This window comes from Ziziphus jujuba, chromosome 6, assembly GCF_031755915.1.
Source record: "Ziziphus jujuba cultivar Dongzao chromosome 6, ASM3175591v1".
Taxonomy (NCBI): domain Eukaryota; kingdom Viridiplantae; phylum Streptophyta; class Magnoliopsida; order Rosales; family Rhamnaceae; genus Ziziphus; species Ziziphus jujuba.
In genome coordinates, this window is record NC_083384.1 from 17,571,634 (window position 1) to 17,594,270 (window position 22,637).

The 22,637-nt window shown below is 30.4% G+C and overlaps 1 protein-coding gene across 4 annotated transcripts; it reads left to right on the forward strand.

The window, feature by feature from the left end:
• The first annotated feature begins 8,496 nt into the window (after positions 1–8,496).
• On the forward strand, positions 8,497–13,389 carry LOC132803953 (ubiquitin carboxyl-terminal hydrolase 3-like). Of its 4 annotated transcripts, none has more exons than XR_009639232.1 (10): positions 8,497–8,703; positions 10,029–10,160; positions 10,328–10,366; positions 10,685–10,790; positions 11,082–11,147; positions 11,417–11,475; positions 11,572–11,646; positions 12,340–12,401; positions 12,496–12,572; positions 13,153–13,389. XR_009639232.1 is itself a non-coding variant. In XM_060817812.1 (10 exons), exons 1-10 carry the CDS (start codon positions 8,629–8,631, stop codon positions 13,237–13,239), a joined length of 765 nt encoding a protein of 254 aa, XP_060673795.1. In that variant the 5' UTR covers positions 8,499–8,628; the 3' UTR covers positions 13,240–13,389. The 4 variants fall into 4 exon arrangements, 3 of the variants coding, with proteins under 3 accessions (XP_060673795.1, XP_060673796.1, XP_060673797.1); XM_060817812.1 differs by having other exon boundaries at positions 8,499–8,703; positions 12,353–12,401; XM_060817813.1 differs by lacking the exon at positions 11,082–11,147 and having other exon boundaries at positions 8,499–8,703; positions 12,353–12,401.
• Positions 13,390–22,637: the final 9,248 nt, after the last annotated feature.

Consider the following 22,637-nt stretch of genomic DNA (forward strand, 5'->3'; position numbering starts at 1 on the left):
CGCTTGTACATCCATTTGTACCCAATAGGTTTTGCCCCTCTAGGAGCTTCTACAAAAGACCATATTGAGTTTAAACCTACAAATTCCATCCCACCATCCATTGCCTTTTTCCACTCTTACACATCGACATCCTCCAATGCCTCTTCTTATGTGGTAGGATTGTCATTAGGATTATCTAAAACGACTTGATAAGTCTCTCTTAATAAGGCATATCTTGCAAGTTTATGTATCATTCTCCCACTACGAGTTTGCTGCACTGGTTGTTGTACATGTATAGTAGGATCCAAGTTTTGTGGTTTAGGTAGATTACCAATCTCTTCATTATATTCTTGTTCTTGAGCTTCTTGAATTTAGTCCTGGGCTGTTTCCTGTGTTTGTTCACCTTTGGGTACATTTTGTATATTTTTTCCTCTTTGAACATCAATAGGAAATAGGGATGAAAAGGTAGAAGTTTTTGGTGGATCTCGAATTGAGTCAAAATCTTCAAGAACCACTTTACTTTTAGGTTTAAAATTGATCATACAATCATTTTCTAAGAAAGTGGCATGAGTACTCACTATCACCTTTTTTTTTTTTTTGGATTCTAAAATATTCCACCTTTTATTCCCTTAGGGTAGCCAATAAACATGCACATTTTCGTACGAGATTCCAACTTTTGGTGTTTTTGTACCAAGACGTATTCTAGAGCACCCCAAATTCTAATATGGTGTAAGCTGGGCTTGTGCCTTCTCCATAATTTTGTGGGTGTCTTTGAAACAGATTTAGATGAAACCAAGTTTAGTATGTATACAACTGTTTCTAAGGCATATCCCCAGTACGATTTAGGTAATGATGAATAATTAAGCATCAACCTCACCATATTTAGAAGGGTTCTATTTCTCCTTTCAGAGACTCCATTTTACTGGGGCGTTCCAAGAGATAATAATTGAGAAATTATCCCATTTTCAGCCAAATAAGACTTGAACTCTTCAGACAAATAGTCACCGCCTTGATCAAATTGAAGCTACTTGATATAGACACACAATTGCTTTTCTATTTTAGCCTTATACTCTCAAAATTTATAAAAAAATTTAGACTTATGGCGCATTAGGTAAACATAACCATATCTTAAGTAGACATTAGTAAATGTGATGAAATACTCATTCCCTCCTTTTGCTTGAACGCTCCTTGGTCCACATACATCAGTATGTACTAATTCCAATTATATGGTGGCATAATTTCCTTTGGCCTTGAAGGGCCTCTTTGTTATTTTATCTTTTAAACATAATTCACATACTGATATAGGTTCAAAGATCAAGGAATTTAAAATTTCACTTTTAACCAAATCATGAATTTTTCTAGAATTAATATGATCAAATCGCAAATATCACAAATAAGTTTCATTTGAAACCTTCCTTGTTTTAAATATGAGAAGTTGCTCATCATCAGTATTTTCAATGGCATTAATACTATAAAATAAAGGAGTTAAAAAATATAGACCATTCATCAGTAATCCGGAACAAATAAAAGTATTATTACTCTTCATTGAAACTGAGGAATTAAATTGTACTATTAAACCCTGTTTATTTTGAACTGACTGAAGCTATCCAATAAAGATTCTAAGATCATGTCAATCTTCATCTTTTATTTCAACTTAGCCCCCATTACTTCCACAGTAATGATGTGCTCCGTCATCATTAGACAATGGTCATGCACAAATTTTTTGAAAATTAAAATGCACATATATTTACACGTAATCAACACAACAAACATACAAATATGTTGATCCTTTAAACTACTTATTATTAATGTTTATTGTAATAAAAATTTAGTTTCCATTACAAATACTTACGTTGGGCAAGACATTTATAATAAACTAAATTTTAAACATGATATTTAAAGTGTCCTATCAAGTTAACTCCTAGGAAAGATAAGGTAGGTAAAAAAGTCTTTAAAAACCTACCTCCTTAGACAGAGCCTTCTCAGATAAAACAAACGCACACCATTCAAAATTTACTTTAGCAAAATCTACCATTTTGAACATGATATATATATATATATATATATATTATCCTACCAAGTCAGCTTCGAGGAAAAGTGGGGTGGGTCTCAGACTCATTAAGAACCTACTTTTTTAAACAGAGCCTTCTTAGATAACACTCCCATATACCACTCAAAATTGATTTTAGAAAAATCAACCATTGCTTTAATAATGTTTGGGCTTTTAATAACACTAATAGAGTCTCATTGGAAGGATTATTAATGTTACTAAAATTGAATGTAATAATCATTAATTTATTTTTAAAATTATCTTTAATATCTAAGCATTGTCGACGTTGGGCCATACATTAAAATTTTGAAATTATTTTAGATCCAGTCCAATAAAATCTGATCATCCTTATCTGTTGGGGCATCACAACCATTTTATTATTGGACCTTTAATGAAGCTCGTAGGTTTCAAATTAATTGAATTAATTTTAACCTTCACCCATTCAATATTTTATATAAATTAATTAGGATTTTCCATAATAATATTATCTAGATAAAACAAATATTATTATGCATATTTATATATCAAATAATGCAATTATATATCATTACCTATTCCAAATGGCATATCAAGCACATAACACATGTTATATCCATATAATTTAAACAATTATAAACATAGAACAATTAATAGGCTTTAATCCATAGTTTCCAAGAAAAGAAAATTATAAGCCCAATAGGGCCAAGAAGCTTAACGTGATATTTGGATTGCACTTCTTCTTTTATTCAGGTTTTGCTTTATGGGGTGTGGGCCAAGTTAGAATTGGTTTCTATGGTTTTTAGCTAAAAATACACATAACTCTAACATGTTCTCTATTGAATCCCGAGCACTAAAACCGTCGCCAGTCGCCACATAAAACTCGGATCATCACGAAATTTTACAGGGTGACAGACTACAACAAGATGAACCAATTGACAAAAAAGGTCAAATTCCAATGCCGCACAGGCCCCTATGGGTTGTCTAAATTCAGGCCCGTGAAGCCCACACGCAGACATTTTTTATGGCGCGTGCGGTGGTATCTAGTGGCGGTCCTCCACCCATCAATCCTCCTCCTTGTCTTGCATATGCTACTAGTGTCAGTTTGTCAAAATGCAGCTTCAATTGGCATAAAAAACGATGAACAACAACATGTATACCATTTTTCTTGAGTACTTTTACATATTTTTATAATAAATCGAAATTTACATGTAAAATTTCAAATAAAAGTTGTAGGAAAAATAAATAAATAAATCAATCAAGGAGGAAACCTAATCTTATGATTAGCCTCCTTGTTATATCTCCCAAAAAGTACAATATGTATCTCCACTCTATCTCTGATCCGAGGCAAGGAAATTTATCCCAATCCGCACCATATTCTGTTGGAATCATGCATACAGCAGAAATCTGATCGAGATTAAATAAAGCATGTGATAAACTAGTATCATTATCCATTAAATTTTACTAATCTTTTAAGCATGACCTTCTAAACTATTCTAGTTTAGGCACACCTAATTATTAGACACAAGAAGGCTCAAAGGTTTTTTTCTATTTTAGTTTACCATTAAGATTTTCGGTATTTGGAAACTAAAACTGTAAAACTCTATGTGGAGGCTTTTTAGAAAACAATCTATTTAAAAACTCAAACCTTAGTCTATCAGGGTTTCCAAATAGCCTTGTGCCCAATAGATGGGCCATACTTCTCCATAAACAATTAGTTAATGGGCTTTGTCACATTATTAACTAGCTTAGGAATCCAATGGCTATTATTAATTAAGAATTTTGATCAACGATTTAGATTGCTTCTGGAGCATAAATCCAACAAAATAAGGTTTATCCTATCAAGTAAATGGGGCGGATAAGGGGCGAGAAGTACAATATCTATCTCCATCCTATCTCTAATCCGAGGCAAGGAAATTTATCCCGATCCTCAACATATTCCCCATTTAATCGGGAAATCTCTGTCCTTTAAGGATCCATTAATGCTTAACAAAAAGTTCAAAAAATAATTCCAAATCCATAAAATAGATCTCATATATATTTACTCAGTATATATATATCATTCACCAAAAAAAATTATACATGTTGTATATACTTTTATTTTATTTAATGGTGTTTTTTACCCATCTTATTTGTCACCATTGGCATCTATATCTAATTGCATATGCTTTAAGTGAAATATCCTGTTATTATATCTAATGGTTACCAAAAATATCTAACATAAATTGGTCATGTCACTTGATTATAAAAGGACTTATATCTATAATTCTATAATAATGGGCTTGCATGTAGACCTGATAATATATCATGTTGAATTGTGTTCGTGTCGTATTATGTCGTGTTCGTGTGAAATTTAGTTAACTCAAATATGACTCGTTAAGTTTTCATGTGAAAATAGATAAATCCGAACCCATTTAATGATTATCGTGTAACCTATCATCCGATCTTTAACCCATTAAGAATAAATACAAACTTGAAAATTTAAATTTGACTTAGTTTTTAAATAATAAAATAATATTTTTAAAAAAAAATTACAACGATTCTTGTTCATTTTTAGATTTTTTAAAAATTAAATTAAAAAAGGATAAATTGATACATGTTTAACAATAAATTAAATAATTTTAATATTATAAAACCTATGTGATTACAAAAATACCATTCTTTAATGGGTTTAATAGGTTTATCATGTGTTATCGTATTTTACCCGTTAAAATCTATTAATTTATTATTAACAGATAAAAGTATTATTACTCTTTATTGAAACTGTTAAACCATGTTCGTTTTGAATTGATTGAAGCCATCCGGTAGAGATTCTAAGATCATATCAATCTTCATCTCTAATTCCAACTTAGCCCCCATCACTTCCGCAATACTGATGTGCTTCGTCATCTTCAAAAAATGGTCTTGCACACATTTTTTGAAATTTAAAATGCACATATATTTACACATAATCAACACAACAAACATACAAATATGTAGATCCCTTAAACTACTTATTATTAATATTTATTGTAACAATAATTTAGTTTCCATTACAAATACTTACACTGGGTAATACATTTATAATAAACTAAATTTTGAACATGATATATAAATTATCCTACCAAGTCAACTCTAAAAAAAGGTAAGGTAGGTCAAAGACTCTTTAAAGACCTACATTCTTAGATAGAGCATTCTCAGATAAAACAAACACATACCATTCAAAATTTACTTTATCAAAATCTACCATTTTGAACATGATATATATATATATATATATAGTGTCCTACTAAGTCAGCTCCCAGAAAAGGTGAGGTGGGTCTCAGACTCCTTAAAAGCCTCCCTCTTTAGATAGAGCCTTCTAAGATAATACTTTCATATACCACTCAAAATTGATTTTAGAAAAATAAACCACTATTTTAATAATGTTTGGTCTTTTAATAACATTAACAGAGCCTCGTTGGGAGAATTATTAATGTTACTAAAATTAAATATAGTAGGCATTAATTTAATTTCCAAATTATCTTTAATATCTAAGCATTGTTGACGTTGGATCATACAACCTTATTAAAATTTTGAAATTATTTTAGATCCAATCCAAAAAAATTCGATCATGCTTATTCGTTGGGGCATCACATGGCCATTTTATTATTGGACTCTTAATAAAGGCCGCAGGTTTCAAATTAATTGAATTAATTTTAACCTTCATCCATTCAATATTATACATTATTTAATTAGGTTTTTCCATAATAATATTATCTAGATAAAATAAATATTATAATGCACATTTATATATCAAATGATGCAATTATATGGCACCACCTATTCTAAATGGCATGTTAAGCACATATCACATGTTATATCCATATAATTTAAATAATTATAAACATGGAATAATTAATAGGCCCTAATACATGGTTTCCAAGAAAAGAAAATTATAAGACCAATAGGGCCAAAAAACCCAACTTGATATATGGCCCATATTTCTTCTTTTCTTCAGCTCTTGCAAGTCTATAAGAGTGTGGGCTAAGTTAGAAATAGTTTTTAGGGTTTTTAGCCCAAAAAACACAAAACCTTTACACGTCATCTGTAGAACCCCAAGCACTAAAATTGTCGCTAGCCGTCACACAAAACTTGGATCATCATAAAATTTTATAGGGAGATAGATCACCACAGGATGAACCAACAAAAAATGGTCCAATTCTAATGTCGCATTCGCCCCCACGTGCCATCTAAAGTCAAGCACATGAAGCCCATATGCAAAAATTTTTGGTGGCACGAGTTGGCTCTTGCGGAGGTATCTGGTGCCGCTTCTCCTCCCACCGATCCTTTTCCGTGTCTTGCATTGCTACTACTGTCAGTTTGTCAAAATACAACTTCAATCGGCACAAAAAATGATGAAAAACAACATGTACACAGTTTTTCTCGAGTTCTTTTACATATTTTTCTAATAAATCCAAATTTATATGTAAAATTTCAAATAAAAATTACAGAAAAAAATAAATAAATCAATCAAAGAGGAAGCCTAATTTTATGATTAGGCACCTTGTTACATCCCCAAAAAAGTACAATTTGTATCTCCACCCTATCTCTGATCCCAATCCTAACCACATTCTGTTGCAATCATGCATACAGTAGAAGCCTGATCGAGATTAAATAAAGCATGTGATAAACTAGTGTCATTATCTATTTAATTTACTAATATTTTACGCAAGACTTTCCAAGCTATTCTAGTTCCAATAGTGTGTGTGGGCACACCTAATTACTAGAAACAAGAAGGTTCAAAGGTTTATTTTTTGTTTTAGTTTATCATTGAGGTTTTCAGCATCTGGAAACTAAAATTGCAGAAACTCTGTGTAAAGGCTCTTTAGAAAGCAGTTTATTTAAAGACTCTAAACTTTAGTCTCTCAGGGTTTTGGTTTTCTAATAGCCTTGGGCCCAATAGATGGGCCACACTTGTCTCTAAACTTTATCACTTTATTAATTAGCTTGGGGATCCAATGACTATTGTTAATTAAAGCTTTGGATCAACGGTTTAGATTTCTTCTGGAGCATAAATCCAACAAAATAAGGTTTATCCTATCAATTAAATCGGGTGGATAAGGGGCAGGGAGTTCAATCTCTATCTCCACCCTATCTCTAATTCGAGGCAAGGAAATTTATCCCAATCCTCACCATATTCCCCATTTAATTGGGAAATCTCCATCCCATTAAGGATCGATTTCCATAAAAATCGAATTATGTGAATTGTTTTGCTATCTATATTTATATATATATATATATATATATATATATATATATATATATATATGCACTAATATTAGTAAAGAAACTCAATGATGGCACAATTAAATGAATCAAACAAACTTCCATTAATGCTTAACAAGAAGTTCAAAAAATAATTCCAAATCCATAAAATAGATCTCATATATATCTACTCAGTTTATATATATAATTTACCAAAAAAATTTATACATGTTATATATACTTTTATTTTATTGAACGGTGTTTTTTACCCATTTTATTTTTCACCATTGACATCTATATCTAATTGCATATGCTTTAAGTGAAATATCCTATTAATTATATCTAATGGTTACCAAAAATATCTAACATAAATTGGTCATGTCACTTGATTATAAAGGGACTTATATCTATAATTTTATAATAATGGGCTTGCATGTAGACCTGATAACGTGTCGTATTGAATCGTGTTTGTGTCGTATTGTATCGTGTTCATGTGAAATTTATTAACTCAAATATGATCCGTTAAGTTTTCATTTGAAAATAGATAATCCGAACCCATTCGAGAATTATCGTGTAACCTATCACTCGATCTGTTAACCCATTAAGAATAAATACAAATTTAAAAATTAAAATTTGACTTAGCTTTTAGATGATAAAATAATATTTTTTTAAAAAACTTACAAAGATTCTTGTTTATTTGTAGATTTTTTAAAAATTAAATTAAAAAAGAACAAATTAATACATGTTTAACAGTAAATTAAGTAATTTTAATATTATAAAACCCATGTGATTACAAAAATATCCCTCTTTAATGAGGATAATAGATTTACCATGTATTATCATGTTTCATCCGTTAAAATCCGTAAATTTATTAGCTCTTATTGAATGACATTGATACGGATCTGACTCGATATCATCAACTCAATCTGTAAATTATCATATGAGTTCGTATCGTGTTATCGTATCATATAAGATTTTGTTAAGATTTATTTGGATATTCATTTTAAAATGTGATGTAGGGAAAAAAATTACATAAATTATTCAAAAAATAATTAATGTATATATTTATATAGATACTATCAAGATAAACTACCAAAATTATTTTCGAATTTCGTGTCTCAAATATCAAGACCAAGCCGTATGAAAGATAAAGAAAATGAAAGCAGACTATTTGGGCTTTCAGAAAGTTATCAAGGCCCATAGGACTCCTTGCAAATACTTTTCCAAATCAACCACTCCCCAACCTATATATATAAGAAGCAAAGAGGAGGAAAATTCATTTGCGAAGTCTTTTCGAACACACAAAGCCCTAACATCCATTTTTCACTTCCATTTGAACAAAATAAAAAACAAAGAGAATCTCATTTTCTGAGAAGAGAAAAAAAAAAAAAAAAAACATGGCTGCTTTGGATGAAAGCGCTTCTGCTAAGAGATGGCTTCCTCTTGAAGCTAACCCCGATGTTATGAACCAGGTAAAAACAACCCCCTTTTTTTTTTCCTAGCTCTAATTACTAATCGATTTTTTTTTTTTGATTGTTTCTTGAGAAAATGTTGGAAAACGAAAGAAAGTATTATTATTATTATTTTTATTTTTAGTTTTTGGTTTTTGGGTTACATGGAAATGATCGGACGCTGAGATCCGAGCAGAGCGTGGTTGAATTTTGATTGGGAAAGATCGAATTTCTTGATTTTTATTGATTTTAGAATTTGCTGTGAGAGTTTAGTTCGAAGAAGATTTTTTTCTTTTTTTTTCCTTTAATTTTCTGATATTTTGTTCAGATAAAATTTGTTGTTGTTGGTTGTGAAGTGAAGATATGTGATAGTGACTGAAGCGGTTTTAAGCCACGTTGTATATGTGTGTGTGTGTGTGTAGATATATATATATATATATATTTTTTTTTTTTTTTGCTTTTTTCCTCTCGATATTTTGTTTGGAGTTTTTTTGGTTTCTGGAAAAATTAAAGTGAATGTCTATAAATTTGGAAACTAACCCAGGATCTAAACAAAACTAAGTCGTAGTAGTACGTTTAATAGCTTTTTTTTTCTTTCTTTTTGTTTTTTTTTTTTCGTTCTCCTTTTTCTGTTCTATAACAATTATCATATATATATATATATGTATGTTATGTAAATGTAATTTCTCTCTATTGAATAAAAATTGTAGAGCAGAATTCTTGTTAAGAAAATATCTCTTCTGGTTTCTTATACTGATCTAAAAATTTTGAAGTTTAAGGTGCCGTTTGGTAACCTAAAATGTTTGTTACTGTTTGTTAGGTATTCGGTTAAAAGTTATGGTTATTTGAGATGTCTAATAATATTTTCAGTTAAGCAAATTATTCACAACTATGTAAGGAGGAAAAAAAAAAAAAAAAAAAAAAAAACAACCACGTTACCAAATGATACTAAAGAACTTATGAACTTAAGTGGAAGTAAAAGAAAATACCTAGTATCAGGATGGACTCAGTTTGGTAAGTTGATGTTAGTAATGTCACTTAATTTAAGGCTATCAAATTTCTGAGAGAGTGGTATCCCACATAAAAGTTTTCTATAAAAAGAATAGGGATAACTGTACTGTGAGCTGTTAAATTAATTCTAATATCAGCTTTTAGGATACTCATTTCTACACTGCTTTCAAATACAATTTTTAAACCTGATTTGGGAAATTTTTTATTTCTTAGGAAGTGGACTTTTCCTGATTAAGAAGGATGTTCTTTTTATAAACATTTTACTTAAAAGACTTGAATAGTAATTTGAATGTACAGGAAAACATGTTAAATTATATCGTTTTTCCAATGTGCAGTTTCTCTGGGGCCTTGGTCTTAAAGAAGATGTAGCAGAGTGCTATGATGTTTATGGCTTGGATGAAGAACTTTTAGAAATGGTCCCAAAGCCTGTACTTGCTGTGCTATTTCTTTATCCCGTAACTGCACAGGTATTTGTTTTGCTTTTGTCTTAGTTTTGAAATGTTTCATCCTATCTTCGTGAATGACTAGATGGTGGTCATCGTGTAGAACTTAAACTCTCTCTTTCTGTGTTCTTGGTTTGATGTAATGATAAATATATTTTTCTGCCGATTTAACGAAACCCAAATTTTCTCAGAGCGAAGAAGAGAGAATGCTGCAGGCAAATGAAAAACAGGTGAATGTGATGATTTGCATAAAACCTTTACTGTTTATCTGCAACTGCTTGTTTTGTTTTATTTTTTCCTTTCTATATTACCCTTGTTGTTTTTTTCAACATTAGTCTATTGAATGTATGTATTACTTTAATCTTTCATCAGTTTCTTGGAGATTTGTCAGTAAACTTTTTATTAGTTTTATACCCTTTTTGCTTAGTGTCCTTTAAAATGTTAATATATTTGTATAATGTAGGGGGAAAAAAAAAATAGAAGCGTGTCATAGTTATATATGGAGTAATACAAGTTATTAGGACCTGACAATACAATTGTGGCTGTAGGAACCTCATGGGAGAGTTTATTTTATGAAACAAACTGTGGACAATGCTTGTGGAACAATAGGTCTTCTGCATGCCATTGGAAATATTACTTCAGAGATCAAGCTTGGTAAGTTTTGGAAATATAGTTTTCTTAATAGACAAGTTCTGGCTATACATTATTACATCATCTTGGTTGTGTTTTATCATTCTTTTTTCCGCTTTTGAGGCTTGCTATTTCTTCATATCAAACACTGAGTTTTAGAGGGCTATCTCAAATATAAACGTATTTGTATGGGTTGATGAGCTCTTGAAATTGCTGAAAGACGGTCTTCATAATCCAATTTTCAAGTAGGTATTACATAAACATTTTCAAGTTGGTATTGCATAAACATTCTTTCTAAGCTTTAATCCTTTCCAGGCTTTCTACTCCAGAGCATATCGGAACTTTTGTTTGGCACAACTCACAGTTACATCATGCTAGGAAGTGAGAAACTGGACAAGTCCCTTGTGGTTATGAGACCTAGATATATTCTAGCTGCAGCCTAAGGAGTTTGTGTAATACTTTGAAAAGCTGAAGCCTTAAACATCTGATATCTAAAACTTAACAGGCATTTTTTTTTTATTTTTTTATTTTTGGTTTTTGTGAAAAACATTGTTCCCATTATAAGTAGTAGTCTTGGTATTATACAAAAAAGGGCTTTTATCATAAATTTACATGTTAACTTCTTTCTTGGTTCTGATTATTTTTTTCAGTTGATGGATCCTTCTTGGATAGGTTTTTCAAATCTACTGCAAGCATGAACCCATTGGAGGTTCCTTTCCCCCCCCCCCCCCCTCAGTTTGTTAAATTGGTATCATGGAAGGTAAATTGGCATTCTCAGTTTTATTTGTTTTCCATACTTGCATAGCGTGCAGCATTTCTTGAGGGCGACAGAGAAATGGAAGTTGCTCATTCAGTAGCTGCTATTGGTGGTGATACAGAGGTGAGATTTATTAGTATGTAGTGAATGATGATGCAATGTTATGGTTTCCCACTTCCCCTGGGGATGGAAAGTGTGTAAAGATCCTCATGATTTAGCCATTAATATTCTTTTTTATTGAGAACCATCTAAGTTAGATGCACCCTTTTATAGACCCTCAATCGTGAGAATCTATTAGTACTCATTTGGGTTTCAACAGACTTCTAATATCAACTTTGATATGATTATGTAATTTTTATAGTGAGGAACTGTAGGTTTTCAGCTCTGCAATAAAGAATTGAACCATCAAGTTTTGTGGTGTTAAAATGTATATAAGCTTTATAGATCAAGCAGCAGAAGTATTTTTAAAATCTTTTTACTCTTATATGGACAACGATCTAGTGAAAGGTCTAACAAATTTTTAGGTTATCTGTACATAGAACATGGTCACTGGATGTTGATCTTTATTATAGGTGTACCCATTGATAGAGATCATGGGGAAGGGAAATAGGATGTATTTATTGGTAAAGTCATGGTGGGAAGACAAACAGACTCTGATTTCAGGGCCTAGGTGATGTAGTATAATTAAGTTGTTCGAAAACAAATTATCCAAATGAGATAATAGGAATAAACTATTTTAAATTGAAGGTGAACAACGAATGCTAATAAGTTGGATGTGAATAAAAGTTTTTGGTTTGTCTCTTCTTGTCATACCAGATTTTCTTTGCAGGCTTCACACAACGTGGACGACCATTTTATCTGCTTTGCATGTGTGGATGGTACGTACCTTCGTAAATGATCAGTAATGCTTTTAGCAGAGCTTTAAAAGCAGTATTATATGGTAACTTCGACCTAAACTACATTTCTATACAGGGGTACTTTATGAGCTTGACGGTGATAAGACGGGACCAATTTCTCATGGTGCTTCTTCACCAGACAGTCTATTACAGGTATGTTAGGCCACTATGAAATTTATGTATATTTGTTTTATATAAAAAAGTCTATTACTTGCCTACAAAAATTTCTAGTATTTTTATTTTTATTGTTTTTGAAGAAAATATCTTCCATTGTGAAAGTGTGTTAGTTTAAAATTTATAAAAGGAGAAGAAGGTAGATTATCAATAGGTAGATTTGGTTTCCAATGTTTGGAGAAGGCAATTATCTTGATTACAGAGTTCAAGTGCACCATATTTATTGGCGATACTTGTACTGCTGTAACTTGAGCAAGTTGAGCCAATAAACTGAACCTAACTTTATATTTTAAGGCAAATCCTCGTTTAAGTAACGAATCGCATGACTATGTTTCAATTGGTGTGTGATTCAGTCGAACACATACATCTCTCTTTCTCTCTCTCTATACACTGTAGTAAAGTTATGCCGATAAAATTTTGCGCTAAAATCTTAATTTGTTGGCCTCCAACTCATCATATAAAGAAGCATATTTTCCTTCTATAGTTTATCCTGTTTAATTACTTGTTCACTAATGCATTCACTTTCCTTTACCTTACTTTTACCTTGTTCTTTAAACAGGATGCTGCTAAAGTCATAAAGGGCATTATCCAGAAAAACCCCGACTCGCTCAACTTCAATGTGATTGCCATTTCAAAGAAAGCTTGAACAGTTTGAGATTGTCCCCAAGGTTTCTCACATAGAATATGTCGATGCCGTAGTACTACGTGATGTAATTTTTAGTATTCTCTGTAGTCTGAAATAACTTTTTTCACAATTATTATGTTCATATAGGCTTTACAGCCCCCATTCCCATAAGATCATGTACCTGTTGCCTTGAGTAAGCGAAAACTGATTAAGTGATTTGCCAGAGGCCCTTACTCGGCTTACCATTTTAACGGCTCTTAAAATGTACTAACAGAGGCTGTCTTAATCCACATTAAGGTTCTGGCTTACCGAGTCAAAAATTGAATTAATTGATTAACGCCATGTAGATATGTGGATGATCTTCTGAAATAGAAAATTCGAAATGCCGAAACCTACATACGGAGATTCTGTCAGCCCGAGGTTTAATGTTTCCTACTTGGGTGGTATAATTTATTCCATTTACTTCCATTGGATGCCCTATGTAATCATTTCCATTGGAATGTATAAGAGCGTAAAGTTAAGCTTGAATTAAAGCGATACTGAAGTTAATTCAGTACAAGGGAAACAAAAGGGGATGTAAAAAAAAAAAAAAAGTTTATTATTTCCATTGGAATGTATGAGAGCGTAAAGTTAAGCTTGAATTAAAGCGGCATTGAAGTTAATTCAGTACAGGGGAAACAAAAGGGGATTAAAAAAAAAAAAAAAAAAAGGAAAGAGAGTACAAACAAAAGCTTATTATTGCTAGCCAAAAGGATAAATGGAACACGTTTCTCTCTAGCGGTCATTTATTGGCAAAGATCAGCTATTTTATCCATTTTTTCATATTTACAATAATACTCTCCTCTTTCATGGTACTTCCCAGTCTTCTTCACCCTGGTCATGATGTTCCCTACCAACAGGGTGCTTTCCTGTTGCATAGTTATACATCCAATACAACACGAAAGCTCCGATAGCCCCCAACCCACCGGAGGTAACGAATCCAGCAAACAACAAAAACAGAGCGATAGTAGCTGGGACTAAAACTGGCTAAAGAGGACCATCAAAGGTGTGGCCAAAACCTAAGCAATGACAGTTCCAGTGAGTGAGGCCTCAGAGGAGTTCTAGAGAGCCACCTAAGTGTCACGGACTTGTTTGTTTACCCTTTAAGCCGTGCGGTCTTAGTTGCTATTCTAACCCTTTATTGCAACTAAGTAAGCCTTTTGCTCACAAGAAGTGAAAGCTAAGCAAAGAAGACTAGAGCATAAAAGAAAGTTTTGGAGAATGAAAGTATATTGCTTAGAAGAGAGATTTACAAGTGAATGTGTAGATTCTTAGTTCTATTTACAAATGAGAGTTCACCCCCTTTTGATAGAGGGCTTGGCACGTAGTACGAGGATACAACATTCTAGATTTTGTACACATGGTACTATCCTAGATAAGATTCTAGATAATTCTCCTAGATATTTCTATGGACTATTCTAGCAAGCTATCTTACTACATAATCCTAGAATGTTCTAGAAAGGTACATAAGTCCTAGTGTCACGTTCTGCATGAAAATGGAGGAATTCTTGAGGCTTATCCGGAATATTCAAGACTCTCCTTGAGAATTTATGATAATTCAAAAGAAGTCTGGAAGGTCCTAGAATACTATAGAACAACCTAGAACTTATGTACCTTTCTAGAACATTCTAGGATTATGTAGTCAGATAGCTTGCTAGAATAGTCCATAGAAATATCTAGGAGAATTATCTAGAATCTTATCTAGGATAGTACCATGTGTACAAGATCTAGAATGTTGTATCCTCGTACTATGTGCCAAGTCCTCTATAAAAAAAGGGTGAACCCTCATTTTTAAATAGAACTGAGAATCCACACATTCACTTGTAAAGCTCTCTTCTAAGCAATATACTTTCATTCTCCAAAACTCTCTTTTGTGCTCTAGTCTTCTTTGCTTAGCTTTTACTTCTTGTGAGCAAAAGGCTTACTTAGTTGCAATAAAGGATTGGAATAGCAACTAAGGCCGCACGTCTTGAAGGGTAAACAAACAAGTCCGTGACACTAGGTTGTTCTATAGTGTTCTAGGACCTTCCAGACTTCTTTTGAATTATGATGAATTCTTAAAGAGAGTCTTGAATATTCCGGATAAGCCTCAAGGATTCCTCCATTTTCATGAGGAACGTGACATAAGGCTGCTACCGTGGAAGCCCTAGCAAATTGGTGAGGGTGGATTGGTGTTGGTATTGGCAATCGTTCTAGGCCATTTGGTAGATAGAGATTGAATCTTAAAAGTGAAAGAATTGATAGAGAAAGTGGAAGAAAAATTAATGGAAGGATTATGGTGGATGGGTTGGAATAGCAGGTTTGTATTTGAAGGGGTGTGGAAATCGATGGTGATATGCATGATGGACAATTGAAGAGAGAGAACGTTTGACGTGTTTTGTTTTTGTTTTTCAGTCGCTAATCTGCATGATGCTTAGCTTGCATTTTGTTGACACCTGTATTTATTTCTTTTCTCAATTTCTCCTTTTATCTTATTTTGCTTTTTGAGCTTGTTGGTGTGTATACAATTTTTTTGTGGTAAAAATTACTATTTATTTTAGTCAATTTTTTTATTAGGATATTTTGATTAATTTTATTAAAGATTTTGTTTATTAGTTTTTAAAATTGTTTAAAAATTGAGATTTATAGATGTATTTGAGATCCAAATGAGTTTTGTAGAATTTATTTTGACTTTTTAAAATTTTAAAATTTTATCAAATTTATATAAAATTTTAAATATATCATTAAATTTCAATTTTTGACAAGATTTAAAAATTAATAAAATTTATTAGAACATTATAATAGAATACTATTTTATTATTTATTCAACTGAGTATTTAAATTTAAATTAATAATTGACAAGTCATTTTTTAGTTATCAGGTCATATCACCTTAGAACATTTTTACTTTATATTGAAAACGTAACATAACTTTGCAAACTAGCCATCTTCTTAGATTATAATAGAACATGATAAATGTAGTAAGTATATCTAGGTTACTGAATCCTGAATAGGTTTTTTGTTTTAAGTTGGTTGATTGAGATTCCATTTGCACTCTTTTGTGTTCTTCGTGGTAAATATTGTGGTAAATATTATTATGGTGCCTATTTTAAGGAGATAACAGCCAGAACATAGTTATAATACATACATGGCAATTGTTAAAAACATTTTCTCATAGCCATTTTAAATATTAAGGATGCAAATCTAGTAACTAGACAAATATATATCTATATATATGTATATATAGAGATGTTTCTCTTTATGTATATATATATAAATTTAGTAATAGATATGTTTCTCTCTATACACATTTAGGGGACTTGGGAGTCATATATGCTAGGTGGCTGCATTAGCTTCGTACATGGTAGCAATTGGTAGCTATAGGTCCACCAGATGCAAGTCATGTAGTTGCAATATTTGCATTGTATTTATCCATTCTTTTAAAAGTTTCTACAGGGCTAGGTAAGTCTAATTGTGAAGTCCCACATCGGTTGGAAAGGGGAACGAAACACTCCATATAAGCGGATGTGGATACCTTTCCCTTGCAAGGCCTTTTAAAACCTTGAGGGCTGGGTTGTAAGAGAATTCCTCAGGCCCAAAAGGACAATATCTCATGTGGGTGGTCTGGGCTGTCACACTAATGCAATTAAGCTTTTTCACAAGTCAATCACAAGGAAATTAGCGTTTGTTTACCTATATATTCCTAGTTTTCTCCATCCAGACAATATCACATGTAGGTGGTTTGGGCTATCACACTAATGCAATTAAGCTTTTTCACAAGTCAATCACGAGGAAATTAGCCTTTGTTTACCTATATATTCCTAGTTTCCTCCATCCACAAATAGAGCAAATCAATCATCATTACAGTGCATGCATGTTTTACAATTTTGTTTGAGGTATATGGCATATTAAACTCTCAGTTTACAAGGACCGCGATCAAAGAGAAAGATGCATCTATTTTTAGCCAGGGTGGAGTTAGAAAAGTAATTTAGGAGGCTACAGTGTAAATAGATTCAAAGTACGGGTTCAAACCATACATAGTTTAGGCTTTAAAAAATAATACTAATTACTAGCATACATTATTATGAATAATTTAAGTTTTGATAACATAAAAGAACTATTGGTTAGCAGTGGCAATTCATGTCACCGTGTTGTAATCATGTCAACCCGTTTATTAATTTTGTTAAAATTGTTCAACCAAAATTCGACCTATTTATTAATCGTATCAGAATTTTTCAACCCGAACACGACTCATTTAATAAATAGGTAATCTGACACGATCCATTTAACCTGTTTATTAAATAGGTTAAACTTGGATCAATACGATCCGTTTATACAAAATTGATTCGTTTACACGAAATTAACTTGTTTATACGAAATTAACCAATTTACACAAATTGACCTGTTTATACAAAATTGACACATTTATACAAACTTGATCTATTTACACGAAATTTATCCAATTAAATAAATAAATTTATTTAAAATTTTAAATTAAAATATATATGTAAAATTATATAAATATAATAACAAATTTACACTAATATAATATATAATATGCTAATATAACAATATCACATAATAGTTATATATATTTATATATATATATATATATATATAAAATATAAATCTAGTACTATTTCTCTAAACATAATATAAAAAATTTAATTAATAATTATGTTTTTAATTTTTGACATTTCTAATACTCCTAGGCATATTAACTTTATTTTTTCTATGTCCATAATTCCATACATGTATGAAACATATTATATTTAAGTATATAAATATTATTTTAATAATTTTTATTCTTTATTTTTTAATTAATAAAAGAAAATTAATAATACAACTTTAAATAATTTTGTAATTTAGTAATAAAAAATTATTAGTTAAAATTTTAATAATGGTAAATTTAATATATTAAATTATATTAAAGTTATAATTTGAATGGGTTATAATCGTGTCAGATTTGTTTGATAGGTTAATTAACAGATTTAGTCAAACGGGTCAATTTGAATCAATTTCGGATTAAACGGGTCAATTTGGATCAATTTCGGGTTAAACGGGTCAATCCAATGACACATTTAATAATCGTTTTAAACGGATTGATTTGAATTTGACTCGACCCATTTATAATAGACTCAAACTCTCTAACTTCATATCGTTTTCGAGTTTTGTTACCATATCATAACTTAAATTGCCACCTTATTATTGGTTGAACTTTACAATAATTTTGTACAATATTTTTTTTTAAAAGACATTTAGATGAGTATTTTTGTTTTGGACATCATACAAGCTATTGATTATAAAAATACAATTAACAATGATAGAAAATGTATCTATTAGCAGCTCTAAAAAAGTACATTCAAATTACAAAACTACACTAATAAATAATTAAGGAAAAATGTATTGAATAAATAAAGTAGAAAACAAACAAATAGAAATGAAATACCAAAATTTTAATTTATACTAATATTAGAATAATAATGCTGGCATAGAATATTGATGTATACTAATAAGATAATACCTTTTCAGGACAAAATAATACCTTTTTAAAATAAAAGAATAACTTTTTTGGATAAAATAATACCTTAATTAGGAAGGCAAAATATAATTTTCTTACTTTTTAAAAAATATTATATGCAACTGAAAAAAAAGAAGAAAAAAATGGCCCCCGGATCAAAGAGTGGCTCCGCCACTGAATTAGCAACTTTCAATTTTGATCGAATATTGATTTCGAATAATTTTGCATATATATATATATATATATATTAACCAGGTTTAGGCAAGGTATTTAAGCTCAAGATTTTATGTGGACCAATATTCCACAACATATCTGAGCCTGACTGATATATGTAGTAATAATTATGCATATATTTTACTTATTTACCAAAAAAGAAAATTGCATATATTTTAAGCTTAGAATTTATACTGAAAACACAATACAGATGTATGTTATTGATCATCCATATGATTTCAAATGCAATTGTCCTTTTTATTTTTAATTTTTTTATTATTATTGTTAATTGTTATTAATTGCAATTAGCGTATTCTAATTTAAAGTTATATATATATATATATATATATATTTTTTTTTTTTAAGTTCTTTTCAAAGTCGATTTATTGCATTTTGGTTGAATTGAATTTGAAATAAACAACAGTTAGTAGCTTGCAATACTAAGGGGTATTGGGTGTGTTTCTAATTGAATTGAATAAGTTTTCTCACTTTAGTTCCTGAAATGTTTTTTTTTTTTTTGGTACTTTGGTCCCTAAAATCATATTTTGCTTGAAAAATAGTCCTTAAAGTGCTTAAATATTATCAGTTTAAGAACCATTTTAATAAGCAAAATTCAGTTTAAAGACCATTTATGTAAGTAAAATTTAAGTTTAGGGGTCAAAATGTCAAAAATTCAAATTTAAAGATTAAAGTATCAAAACATGTTCAGTTGAGGGGAAACCGCATAATTACCTAATACAAAAATGCAAATATATCAAACAAGAGATCCTAAATATTTTTTACCAAAATAAAAAACACAAGAATATAAAATAAAAAAAGATCTAGATAGGCCTGGCAACGTGTCGTATTAAATCGTGCTTGTATCATGTTATATCGTGTTCGTGTAGAATTAAGTTAATCCAAACACTACCCGTTAAACTTTCGTGTGAAAATAGATAAATCCGAAATCATCCGATAAGTTATCGTATAACCCGTTATCCAACCCGTTAACCCAACTTGTTAACCCATTAACGATAAATACAAATTTGAAAATTTAAATTTCACTTAGTTTTGAAATAATAAAATGATATTTTTTTTAAAAACTTACAAAAATTTTTGCTTGTTTTTAGATTTTTTTAATAAATCAAACTAAAAAAGAACAAATTAATACATGTTTAAAACTAAATTAAGTAATTTTAATATTATAAAACTCATATAATTATCAAAATACCTATTTTTAATGGGTCTAATAGGTTTATCGTGTTTATCATATTTCATCCGTTAAAACCCATTAGTTTATTAGGTTTTATTGGATGATACTGATACGGACCCAATACAATATCGTCAATCCAAATTCGTAAATTATCGTATGGGTTCGTGTCGTGTGAGATTTTACTAGACCTAGATCTAGATTGTTGTGTTAAAATTTCATCACTACCTTCTCCATGGAGTCAACTCAAGCTCTATGACCTACATTGTTGTGCAACTCAAGCTTCACAATGTTGTCTATAAAATGAACTAATATCCAAAGCCTAAGTTGATTCTCATCAAATTAAGCTCTTTCTACCCCATGAAATTTTTTTATAAAGTGGGTGTCTCCATGGAAAATAAAGAACATTCTCTTTAGCTTGTGCGAGACAAAGATGAAGACTCAAAGTAAGAGAAAGAGAGAGAGAGAGGAGTGAAAGTGGCCTAACAATTGAAGTTTACCTCTTTTGTAGCGTCATGAAAAAAATGTATAAAATATGGAGGGTTTGTGAATTTATTAATATAAACCCTAGAAACTTTAGATTGGTGAAACATGGCTAATGGTTCAAAACCCTAAGTGCTCTTGGAGCATCTTTAATAGCACTGTTTATTGTTGAATTTTTTGTTAATTATATCAGAAAATAGATGCTTAAAAAAACCTTTTTAATGGGTTTTTCTAAATACCCTTATAAGTTGATATAGTAAGAAATATATAAACACTATCAAAGTGACTCTCCATTTCTTGGTCTTGAGAAAATTTCCTTAAAATTAAAATTTTTCTTTAAAAGTCAATTAAAAAAACTTGATAGGATATATGTAATTAATAAATAACTATAAATAGCCTTTAATACTTTATTATTGGAGAACAATTTTACAATTAACAAACACTTATGCCACTTACAATTAAACCATATCAATTTCTATAATATATAGATAGCAATCCATGTTCAACAAATTGTTGGAAGTGCCTCTTGTGTCATATGGGTAGAAAATAGGACTCACATATCTCTAACTCAATTAGATATTAACCTTAATATTTCTTTTTTGGAAAAAACTCGAATAGACCAATTTTATATATTAAGTAAGATGTTGGGCTTGCTTAGGCACATTTATGAATAGCAAAAAATATCCACAATATAGATCATAACAAATTAAAACTAGAAGATTGAAATTGCAGTAAATTGGACCAAACTCCAAAATATGGTCACATGGAATTCATGTGTGATGAAGTTTTAGTCCAAAAAATAAAAAATAAAAAAATAAAAGAAAAGAAATAAAAGATCTAATTGGAAAAGAAAAGGGACAACAAAGTGAATCTTGAAGTCTAATCTAATCTAGAAAGTACCAACTACAGTGAGTTTTTTATTTTTAATAAGAAGTTGACACATGAAGTAACAAACCATGTGACAAATAATCTGAATTCATTGAGCATCATTCTGTATCTGTAGGATATACAACTATCCTGATATATTTGGACTCAATTTCCTTGCATTTTAAGCTACTTAAGAGCATAATGTATAAAATACTGGAGATGAGGTATTCATCCAATTCAATCCAATATCTTTTTTTTTTTCTGATAATTTAACCAATTCAATTCGGGTATCTCAAATAATATCTTTAATACTTTTATGGATTGCTATTGATTTATTTTTTTATTTTCTGAAAATGGGGACAAAAGCCTAAAAAACTATATCGGAATCTGTTTGGTGTTTAAAGCACCCATACAATCTGGTCCAACAGAAAACCCTTGAGGAGGCCTTTCGAGTCAATGAACGCCCAAGCTAAAGTTGTGACTCGTATTGGCAAGAAAGAAATTATATTACGTTCTATAAAGATGCGTTTAACGGAACAATCAAAATTACTTCTCAAAATATCTTTGCAGCTAACGAGAATTCCTATGCAAGGCTGAATATATTCAATTTCTTCATTCATCCATGGTATAACCGTACTAGACTCCACCTCCACCTGCACCTTATTGAAATCCAATTTTACCACATTAGATTTATAGAATATTATTTTAAAAACATAATATCTAATTGATTTGTTTAAGAATTCTGTTAAGCTTTGTGCAAAAAGTAAAAATAAAAATTAAAAAATAGACAGTATCATGTGACTGTCTATTTTCAGAAGGCCAGTAACTAAACTATGTAATTAAAAAAAATAATAAAAACAATTCTTATCAGAAACAAAACAATTTTTATCAAAAATATAATTTCTTTCAAAAAATGAAAAAATAAATATGCACATGAATATTAAACAAAATTATTGGAAATTGATATTTAAATTGGCTATCTATTAAGTCTAATATAAATAGCAATCTCTTTCAAATTTTTTTTTTTTAATGGCATATAGATAGCAACAAACCCATTAGTAATGCTCTAATAAAAATGCTTATTATGATCTGTGCGGTATAAAAGTTAAAAGGACTGATTGTCTAGAGT